This window comes from Acinonyx jubatus, chromosome D2, assembly GCF_027475565.1.
Source record: "Acinonyx jubatus isolate Ajub_Pintada_27869175 chromosome D2, VMU_Ajub_asm_v1.0, whole genome shotgun sequence".
In the NCBI taxonomy this organism is placed as follows: Eukaryota; Metazoa; Chordata; class Mammalia; order Carnivora; family Felidae; genus Acinonyx; species Acinonyx jubatus.
The window spans coordinates 38,245,886-38,257,210 of NC_069393.1; the positions used below are offsets into that span (position 1 = coordinate 38,245,886).

General features: G+C 56.2%; 1 protein-coding gene across 1 annotated transcript in view; it reads right to left on the minus strand.

Moving 5' to 3' along the window:
• Window positions 1-5,215, minus strand: part of ZCCHC24 (zinc finger CCHC-type containing 24) — a 63,434-nt gene extending 58,219 nt beyond the window's left edge. Inside the window, exon 1 of the mRNA XM_027062412.2 lies at window positions 4,776-5,215. Within this exon, the coding sequence (XP_026918213.1) occupies window positions 4,776-5,021 (246 nt within the window). The 5' untranslated portion in view covers window positions 5,022-5,215. The remainder of the gene's footprint in view (window positions 1-4,775) is intronic.
• Between the last annotated feature and the right edge of the window lie 6,110 nt (window positions 5,216-11,325).

Genomic DNA, 11,325 nt, shown 5'->3' on the forward strand with positions numbered 1-11,325 from the left:
TCCGTCATGGCTTCAGGGAGTCCCGTGCTCGGTTTCTGGGGAGCGGCTGGAGCAGGGACACAGCAGGAAACCTGGTACCCGTGACCAATGCCTACCACTGCTCAAAAGGTTCGGGATCAGGGACAAAATATCAGAGGCCCTGCGGCTTGACAGAACACCTCTGGAGACTGGCCGCCCTGCACTGGGGCCCAGAGAATGATCGAGGTGACAGCCAGCAGGATGAGCCACAAGGGACAATTGTAGCTGGAGCATGGAAGAGTTCCAGACACAGCTCTGCCACTGACATGCTGGGTGACTCTCCAGGCCTGTTTTCTCTCCTGTAAAATGGGAGCTATGAGAAAAGAGATGCCAAGAAAAAAAGCACTCCCCAAGAGTAAGGGATGGCTTCTCGGGACCATCTTCCCCTCGAGGCCCCCCTTTCGGTGCTGACAGGGCCTGGCCCTCTGCCTCTGCTAATTACAAATTACTAATCCTGCCTGCTTTCCTCCCTCCCACCTGACTCAGAAGGTCCACAAGGTGTGGCCTCCCCTCTGAGTCCAGGCCTGCCTAGTCAACTCAATTTGATGGAGGGAGGGCCAGGCCACCTCAGCCTACAGGCCCTCGGATGACGGTCCTCCTTGCCTGAGTCAGAGCTCCTCCCAGGACTTGGCGCTGCCCCCTCCCCTCACCACACGCACACAAAGGCCACAAATGTTGCTAGGAACCAAGAGCAGCCCCAGAAGCCCACTCTCAGCCCCACTGAGACAAACTCCATCCTCACACAGATATGTGGCTTTGCCAGGGCAGCACAGGTGACACACAAAACCTTCAGAAGACTGTCAAGACCTGGGGGCTCTTTAAAGCAGGACACCTTAGGTGCTCCTCTGAGGGCCTAACAGCCAGCCCTGTCTGCAGAAGGGCTGTAGCCCTGTCCACAGAGTCTTGTGATAGCATTACTGCTGATCTCCAACCTCCAGTGGACAGACCAGGGCAGTGAAGGGGGCGGGGGGGGGGGGGGGTCTCTGGTGCCGCAGAAGTTAGTGCCGGGCCCCGAGGTGGGGGTAGGAGGAGGGCGTGGGTTAACAGCCAAAACCTCCTAAGGGTTGGAAGAGATGTCCTTCAACAGAGCAGTCCCTGGGCCGGGAGGTGTTCAGAAAAACGCTATCAAAGGTTCTAGGCCGAAAGCATTCTCTGGTCAAATAGTGATGGAACTGTTGGGTTGAAGGAAAGTGAACAAGTTTCACACCACGGGGCTTTCTCAGCACCTTCATGGTGCTGGGAGACACTGTGCGTCTCCAAGGGAAGGACAGGCCGCTCTGCTTTCCAAACGTATTTGACCCTAAAGCCCTGCCCCCGGCCTCCACAAACCATCGTTTGACTGTAGGGCCACATCTATCTCTCCCTGGAGGAAGAGGGAAAGATAATGGCCACTCTAGGATTCTGACCTGGAGGGGGACAGCTAGATCTCCTCTTGAGGGGGTACAGGGACTACCCAGGAGGGGTTCTGGACATCCCTCTGAGGGGCCCAAGAGCTAATGCTCAGCAAGGAGGGGTACCTCCCCATTTCTGGAGGTGGAGTCCCACAGCCCCCACACTGCTGTGAATTTAAATTCCAGGCTAAACTTGGCAGGGAAGATCTCCCCACGCCACCCAACCCCCATTCCCTCTACGAACAGCCCTCCTTCCTCTCCTTCCTCGGGTAAGAGAGGAGGGGCTCAGCCAGGAGCCTCAGGAGTCTCCCTCCAAAGACATATAGTTGTTGCTACAGATCAGGGGTTGGAACCAAAGTGCACAGGGCCCAGACTCTAGACCGAGGCCTTTTTAAAAAACTGCCCCAAAGTGCCTGTGCCTGCTTTGGCCTGGCATCCTTACCACAAGCTGAGAAGCTGAAGAGCCCCCACCAGCGCCCAGGTCACCTCCTGGTGCCCGCTCCTGGACTTGTACATGAACTCTGCCATCTCTCTCTGCTCCCAGGGCCACTGTTCCACTCAGAACCCTTGGCTTATCTTCAGCTTCCAGAGCTGAGGTTCCAGGGGCACAATGGGCTTCTGTGCCCCCATGTCCTCAACCCCCCCGCCCAAATCCCAGCTGCATTCATGGTGTTTTGCTATTGTGGTGGGAGCAGCCTGGGGGTGGTGCAGGAGGGGGTGGGCTCTTGGCACAGGGACTGGTGCAGACAGGCCGTGGTCAGCGGTCAGCATGCAAGTCACATCCGCAGGCACTGCCACCAGGCCTGCCAGGCCTTGCACAGAATGGCGATGCTCCTGAGTCCCTGGGTCCCTTCATAGAGTCCCCTCTGGCCTGCCCATGATTTGCTTCTTCTCCAACCAGCCCCTTGGTGGCATTCAGGTGGGGGGTATTTTTTCATGCCTTCTCTGCCAGTTGCTATTCTGGAGCCATATTAGGTCACTGGCTAAGCCCTGGACACAGGAAAGCCCAGGAGCACAGCTGGGGATCCAACAGGGTTTAGGAGGCGAAGCGGGTGAGGGGTGAGAATGAGTGAGTCTGAAGCCAAGAAAGCCTTCCGGAAGTCAGCAGGCACAGACCTCCAGCCCCTCCAAGGAAGCCACTGGCCTGTGAGTGTAGGAGAAGCCCCTCTAACCTCTTTGCGTCTCTCTCAAATCCCACGGAGACCACCCCAAGGGACAGCAGAGACTAAATTCAATGGATGGGTAAACCGAGGCCCAGACCAAGAAAGACAGAGGGTTCCCCCAAAGTCAGGTCATAAGAGACTCTTTTCCACCATTGTTCTGCATAACTTTTACCAGCTGCTTTTACACTTGTCCCAGAGAAGGAATATACCGCTTCACGGGGAACCCGAGGTGAGTAGTAGTGAAGTGACTGGAGATGGGTTTCACTGAGATCCAGCTGGGATCCTGGATGTCAGACATTTCCAAGAGAAATGCCCTACTCCTGCAAGAGACTCTGGATGGCCCCCAAACTCCCAGGCCTCTCAGCAGTGACCCACATTTGGGGAAGAAAGCCGCCAATGGTAGGAACAGAGGGAGGCCTCTCAAGGCCGATTGGGGACCCCCACTTGACCTGTGAGAGGCGAGAGGTCATGGTCATGTGGGTCATGATCACCCTTCTCCCTTGGGATTTCCACAGCACCCCCATGAAATCACCTACCTTTCAAATTGTATCATCTCATCTGTCTTCTAATCTGGGGCCCCCACTGGCCTGTTCCTGATTCCTAAAGGGCCCACACATCACTCAACAAATGTCTGGCAAAATAACACCTAAAAAGACCCAGGCACTGAAGAAACATCCACAAACTGCACCCCAAAGTCACCGGTCACCGAAGCCAGTTCCCCGAAGAGATGACAAGGTCTCTTATGAGAAAGACAGATTCCCAGCCAAGAATGATTCTTCCCGTGGAGAGCGTGCTCTATAGTTTACAAAGAGCCCTGGTATACAAATGCTTTTGCCTGGCACCAAGGGCTGGCTTTTCAGACTCATCTCCCGCGACTATGCCCAACTGGCCCAACACAGGCCAACCAATCCTCGTCTCAGCTCGCCTGGTATTGGCCCACCTCTGGGCCTTAGGCCAGCGTTTTATATGCCCATGTCCTCCCTAGTCGGTACTGGCAGAGTTGAACACATTATGGGACCAAAAAGGGAGACCCTCTGCTTTCCCCCTCCTGTCCCCAGCACACTCACGCATACACAGGCCCTTCTCCCCGACCCATTCAGAACCCTGCCTCTCCTAAAACTAACTGCTGTGCTCGGGTCTAGAAGGAAAAGGAACCCTCAAGTGTGTCCTCTCCTCCACCCCTTCCCCCCTGCACTTTTGCAGGGAGAGCTTCCAGAAGAAGGATGAGTGAAGGCCACAGAAGGGTATCTGCAATTCCCAAAAGAGGTATGAGTAAATGGGACTGGGGGAGGAGGAGGAACCCAGCTGAAGAGACAGAGGAGGGGTATCTAGGAAAGCTCTGGAAATGACCCCTGAAAAGAGGCTCGGAGGTCCTGGCAATCTGTGTATTTATCTGGCTGGGGAAGATGCCCTGCCCCTTCCACTTTGTAACTGAATCCCCCCAACAGGCAGACTTTGCAAAGCAGCCGTCCCAGGTTTCTGGAGAAGGCACTGGGCAGCTGAAACCTCTCCCCCTGGCTAGCCCCCCTCCAAGAGCTCGAGAGGATTTCCCTTTCATTTCCTTCCAGGCTGGGAGGGCGGGGGACAGCGCAGTCTGTGGGGTCAAGCCCTCAAAAACCACTTCCTATGTGGCTGGGGGAGGGCAAGCAGCCGGAGGATGTATCTGGGGGTCCCTGCGTAAGAACAGCAGGAAAAGCCCTGCTCTCCAGGGTGTCCCTTGGGTCGGCCACCACCGAGGTCGGCGGAGGACAAGATTTTAGGCCCCTGCCGAGGAGCTCTGAGCAGAATCTGCACTCCCGGTCCCAGCAAGCGGTGGCCAAGAGGGGGGTGGGGTTGGGCGTGGGAAGGACACTTGGAAGGGGCTCTCCGCCCTGGCCGCGCCCCGGCTGTCTGGAGAGAATCCGGAGCCCCCCGCCCAGCCGGGACTGCCCCCGGGCCCCTTTGAGCAGGGCGCTCCAGGCTGGGAGAGGGGGCAAGAGGGCCCCGCCCGCGCCTGAGCTGCTCCGAGCCGGGCTCAGCCGGGAGGTGACGCGCTCCCGGCGCCCCGGGGACATCGGGCGGCGAGTTTGGCAGAGCTGAGCGAAGCCAAGCCAAGCAGGGCCGGGCAATACGGAGCCGGGCCGGGCCAGGCCAGGAAGAGCGGGGCGGATAGGAAAAGGCCCCGCGCGGTCGACGGAGGGCGGGGGCGCGCGGGGGCACCCACCTCTCCGCGCTGCAGCTGGAAGAAGCTGTTGAGATAGCTGGAGTGCAGGGGCGAGCCCAGCTGCTCCGGGCGGCCCTTCCCGAAGGCCAGCTCAGGGGGCGCGGCGCCGGCGGGCGGCTCCGGCCGGAAGGCATCGAAGGCACTCGCCTGGTGCGTGTCCTGCAGCGACAGGTAGACCCAGTTGAGCAGCTGGGCGGGCTGGTACACCGAAGCGGCGCTCGTGTCGATGGCCGACAGCAGGCTCATTTTGCGGCGGCGGTGCCGGCCCCTCCCCGGCCGCCCGCTTGCGCCCCCCCCCTCCGCAGCGGAGGGGCGGGCACCGGGGAGCCTGCGCCCACTGCCCACCGCCCGAGCCCCGACGGCGATCGCCCAGTGCCTTGCGCCCAGCGCGCTGCCCGCAGCCGCCGCCGCCGCCGCCGCCTCCCCCCGACTGCGGCCGCAGCGCGCGCGGGCGGAGGAAGGAGGCAGCGAAAGTTGGGCAGGAAACTTTTGGGCCCGCCCCCTCCGCGCCGCCCGCCCCGCCCCGCCCCGCGATCCGCTATCTGCCTCAGTGCTGACCCCTCTGGCGGCCGCTCCCGAGGTGGGGTCCACGGAGGCCCCGCCCCTTCTGCACCGTCCTCGCCTTCCATTGGCCGCCTCATTGAATATGGAGTAGTGGGGCAGCGCGAGGGGGGAAATAAGGCACCCTGCGTTTGCAGTATTCTGCTGGCCCGCCCGTGGGCGGTGCCCTCCCAGGCCCCACCCCGCCCGGCTCCCCGAGCCTTCGGGAGCTCAGCGCAGCCCCGGCCTAATCAATCTGCTCTCGCTCTGCTCCGCGCTCTTTGGTCTCTCGTTCTTTCCAAATCCTCGGCGATTACTTCATTTTTACTCGTTTCTCCTGTCCTTTATTCCTTCCTTTCTCTTACTGTCTCCGCTCTCTCTCGGACGAATACCTCCTGTGCCCCAGTCTCTGTCTGGCTCGTCGTCTTTTTCTGTGGTTCTGTTTGTCCAAGTGTGTGTGTGGTGTGTGTGTCGTCTTTTCTATTTCCGTCTAGTCTGATGTGTTTGTCTTCTCCCCCTCCCCTCCCAGACACGCGCGCGCGCGCGCGCGCGCGCACACACACACACACACACACACGGCTCCCGCCCCCCCTCCCCTTGCTATCACCGTAGGACCCTCCCCCTCCCACTTAATTCCTTCCATCTGCGGAATCGCTTTGCGGGCCAGCTCCGCCTAGGGGGGCCCGGGTTCCTGCCCCAGGAAGGACTCCCCGCCTCCTTCCCTCGCGTTCCCCCCTCCCCCTCTCCCTTCTCCTATTTCTGCTCTGGGCCGGCCTTTTCCTCCGCCCCGACCCCCGGCCCCAGCCCAACCCGTTGCTTCGGCGGGCCGCCAGGACCCCAGATGGGGCTAGGGGAGCTCGGGAAGACGACTGTCACCCACGGTCCAGGGTGACCCAACTATTCCGAGTATGCCTGGGGGATCCTCCGCCTGACACACCCCAAAGCCCCGGGGCCTTCACCCTCTCAGTCTGGGGTAGTCATCCGGCGCCTGCGCTGTGCCATCGCCAGGAACCTGGCGGCTAGGCGCCTGGAGGGGACCGAGTCACCTCTCCCACCTCACCCCTTAGCTCTGGAGCCGTTCCGCCCCGGCGTTCAAGTGTCAGGTTGGCCACCCTCCAGCTCAGTAACCTCGGTATGGCACCTAACCTCTGCGAGCAAGCCTATTTTCTCTTCTGTAAAATGAGGACCGTAACCGTCCTACCTCTGGGTTTGTGAGCTGTTTGTAACCTGATTAGTGTGCGTTTGCTAAGCAGAAGACATTCCATAAAAGCTCTCCACCACTCCCCTCCTCCAGGATTGCTCCCACTACTGCACAGACAACATCTGTGGGTGGGTGCTTGGACCTGAAAGGCCTTCAGGGATGTGCCCCCCTTTCCCACCAACCAAGAACCCCTTCCAAGTTTTTGTCTCAGATCACCTGATGATGTTTTCAAAGATTCTGTCTATCAAACAATTTGCAATTATTAATACAAATGATAGTGCATATGCCAGTCACATCTCAATGTATTTTTATTCGTCAGAGACCTACGTATACAATACCCTTTATATTTCAAATAAGTATTAAATCTATTTGTTTAAACAGGGGGTACACATTTGTTAGAAGTAAGTGTGATAACCAGTTTACTACTGGAAATAATTGGGGTCATCTCTGGAACCCTGCTGCTGTCTTTGAGGTTCTGAGATGGGAGGAGGAAGAATAGCATTTGAAACCACTGGTTTTGATTTTCCGTGGACATTTTAGAGAAAGCCGCTGTTCAGAGAGGGGACATGTTCAGTTGCACAAGCAAGCAGTTGGGGAGCCCAGATGAGCCTACCTAGGCCCAGCCCAGAGCTCTCTGTCTCTGCACCCCTCCCCCAACTCTCCTCCTTGGTGAAAGTAGTCCTGTTATGTTGCGGTGCTGGCATTTTTCCCCTAGTGTGGATGGCAAATTCACATGGCTCGAGGGGTCAGGCAGGTCCCACCAGGTATAAGGCAATAAATGGGAAGCAGTGGGGCCTGCAGAGAACCTCGGTGCTAGCTACACAAAACCGTTCTGTCACTAGGCCTGAAACTATCTCTGTCACCTGCCTGGAGAGACGTCTGCTCCGGGGTCCCCTGTCTCTTAGTGATTTGATGCTGTGAGGGTTCTTGTCATACCTGGCAACCATGCTGGTGGCCTCTGCCTCCTTTACCCCCTGCCTCCCCACCCCTGTCCCATAGTTCCTACACAGGGCCTGCTGCATAAAAAGTAGATGATCCAGAACTGTTTGCTACATGGATGGCTGGATGGAGGGTTGGAGAGGTGGCCAGATTACGCTCCCCTTTGGAGCCTGCATGGCTTCTCTGGCTTTACACTTTGCTTCCTCCTCTTGCCTATAGCACACGTGCCCAACACGTGGACTCTATACCCAGTAAGTAATCAATAAATTTGAGCAACTGACAGGCAGTTTGCCGGGGTAGCAGCTGATTGATCTGAGGTCAGCCCTTCAGCCAGTCCCTCAAGATTCCCTGAAACAGCACTTCCTGCGGGATGGGAGGTGATGGGTGAGGATCACCAGATGGGTATGGGGGGCCTGGAGAGCAGGCTCAGAAGACACACCCAGGTCTAAACTCTGTGCCTCCCCTGTCCCCATGATGTGCACATCAAGAAACCTTGCATTTAAAATGTCAGAGGTCCTGGCCCAAACCTTCACTTCCCAGAGGAGGAGGTCCCATGGCCCAGAGAAGGAAAGGGACTTGCCCAAGGTCACCCAGGAAGCCTAATGGCTAAGCCACCTGCTCGTAATCTGCTCCACATCCTCCCTTTCCCCTCATTGGTCCTCTTCTGGCAGTCTTCTGGTGCGGCGGCCTTGGCGCCGGAAACACAGGGAAGACAGGACTTCCAGGTGAGGCTTGGGTCCCTGCCCCCTTCCCTTTCTGGCAACTCTGTTACCTCATGGTCTCCAGAATGGGACAATGGTGAGAAGACAGGATTTGGAGAAAAGAGAGCTGGCCAAGTGGCCTTGGGCAAGTCTCTGCCCTCTCTGTAAACCTCCATTTTCTCAACTACCTACTGACATGGTCAAGTGAGGGTGTGAACAGGAGGAAGGTGCTTTGCTAACTGTGAATAAGCAGTCATTTGAAAGGGAAGCGTGGTTTTGGCAATTTCAACAAGAGAAATACCCAATTTACCTGGAGTGGTGGTCGGGAGGAAAAGGGCCCGTGTAGGGAAGTGTCTATTCCTAAAGTCCCAGACAACAGTCTGATAGACGTTTGGGGGAGTTGCAAACCAAGAAAGAGCTTTGAGCTCAGAGAAAACAAGAGAAACTTTGGAAGGAAGAGCAAGCAGAGGTCTTCATGGGGGAATCAGCCTTCGGTTTGGGCTTGAAAGACACCAGACACGAGTAGAGGAAGAAGAGGGGGCTTCACGATGCTGTGCCCATTGATGCTGCTGCTTTCTTCAAAATGCATTACATCGTGACTTACAATGTGAAAGAATCCCTAACCCTCTTGAACCTGCCCACACTCCATGCCTCAGGAATAAACAGCAAAGTGCACCCTGGGAAGGCTGAGTTTGGCCTCTCCTCTGGGCCAAGGCTAGGCATTGGGTTCCTTTGGGCTGTGTGTTGACACAGAAGGTGTCAGCTTACAGCAGTGATAGCAAAATGGCAAATACTCTCCCTGCGGGCGCCACTGCCCCATCCCCCATCCAGGACAGAAATCCCTGAGTGCAGAACTCTTCCCCAGACATGACTTCAGATTCCTTCTCAACACAGTGCTCGGCGTCACCATGAAGGGTGGAGTTGACTCAGAAGATGAAGACTATTTGCCATCTCCTCTTCCTGGGGATGTAGCGTCCTTGTGGCCCCGGGCAGAGGACTCAGCGACTGCCAGATGGATTTCAGCATCTTTGTGCAGTGCTCTGATGGTAAAACCATAGGGGCAGCCTGACCACTCCAGGCCCCACCCACAGACTCTTGACCATAAGAGAACCACAAGAAGTGAGGAGATCCCTGAACCTTAAACTCAGCCAGCCACTCCATGTAGGTTCTGAGTGGTGCAAAGTGCCTGGGCCTTTGGAGACTGTCCCTTTCCTAGCTGTGACTTCGGTGAGTTGATTATCCTCTGCTAGACAGTTTGCTCATGTGTCACATCTTCCCAGTGTTGCTTGAATCTCAGGACACAGGAAGGCATTGGACCCTCCAATGACCTTGGCCTCTAGAAGGCCCTCAGAGAGTGCTTGCTTGATTTCAAAGCTGGACACTGTGCATGGGCATGAGGGGCAACGGCCTGGATGTCAGAAGCCTAGAGTTCTCTGCCCTACCCTTGTGCATGGCCTGGGGCAAGCTTGCAGAAGGCCCTGGACCTCTCATTCCCAGAAGTCATAGGGAGCAGGCCGAGCAGGCGCCTACTCACTGAGGAATGACCCTCAGAAAAGTGCTGGGGCAGAGATGGGCCCTTCCTCACGTAGCAGCTATGGGAAACCATGACTTGCCTCCTCTCCTTCCAATTTCACCTCCACTTTAAAAAACAATCCATACACATTTTATCAATAGCCCCTCAGCAAACCTCAACCACGTGGAGATACCCCAGGTCTCCAGGGCTGGAAAGAAGATGCCTGGTCACTCTGGACCAGTGATCGAAATGTGGTCATGTCTCATTGTGGAGCACGTGGCAGAGAGGGGAGGGAGGGGTGTGGCCCTGGAGTTCCCATGTATTTAGGCTTATGAAGCATCTGTTTGAAAAAACGGGAATTAAAACACTCCACCTAAAGCGGAGTGCACAGAGCTCTCTACGTCGTTTTGGGGAAAAGTCCTGTCTACATCGAAGAATGGAAGAAAGCTTGCTGACGGAGACTTTGGGAGGGGCCAAAACTGCCTCCCCAGTCACCCCGTGGCCTTTCTTGCCTAGTAAGAGAATCTTTCCATGGCTGTCCACTGAATACAGTCCAAACACTTGAGCGTGACACATGACATTCAAGGCCCTTTTGACCTCTGACTGCTGACCGCCTTTCTGTGCTAATTGCAAGTACAAGCTACCTTCCCGCTCCTGTACCACATGTGTACCCCACCCTCCAGCCAAGTGAAACAACTGGCCTTTCCTTCTCATACAAGGCCTTCCTTGCCTCACGGCTTCACACATGCTGTTCCCTGCCAGGAAGAACCTCCTCTTTTGCCTCCCTGGCAGTCAGTCTTCTCTCACCTTTCAAAACCTCACGGAAAAAAATGACTTTCTCAAAGCCACCTTTTGTAATCATAACCCCACTCCCACCCTCATACCCATCCATTCAATATTCTTTTTTAGGGGGTGTTCACATGGCGTTATGATATTCGTAAAATGGTCAGTGCTCCCCTCCCACCCCCTTCCAGCCAGCAACACCACTGGGCTATGTGCTCCTTTGGCTGACCCAGCCCTGGAGCAGAGCAGGCTGCCTATTTACTTAAGGAATGAGTGAATACACTCAGAAAGCCTTTGTGGTTTGTGGACTCAGAGACAGGAGACTGTCGAATCTGGTCTGGAACAACTCAGAGCCTCGAGCATGGCCGAAACGAAATGTCCTCCCTCCATTTCCCAGCCTCCTTTGCAGCTGGGGACGGCATGGGACTTGTTCTCAACAATGGGACCGTGGGTAGAAGCAGTGTGTCTCTGATGAGGCAGAAAGAGTAGGCGTGGGTTCTCTGTGTTTTCTCTCCCCCATTCTTGAGGTGGGACGTGAAAGACTCCAAGGCAGAAGAGGCCAGATCGCTCAATCAGCACTGCAGGAGATCTGCGGCAGAGAACCTTCCAGACTGTGATGTGCACTACAGACAAGCCTTCTGGTGTTCAGCCCCGAGATTAGGGACTTATTTGCTACAGTAGCGGATCCCGATCTAGCTCAGCTAGTAGAGGGGCTCAAAGATGATCTAGTCCCCAAACCTCATCTCACCCATTTGAAAATTAGTATTAGGAAGAGAAAAATCGCATAGTTTCTGGTTCTGGGGTTTTGAGCTGGCCCCCTAAAAAATTAGCTGGTGGCAGCAGTCAAGTCTTCTGATGTCCAATGCCAACTTT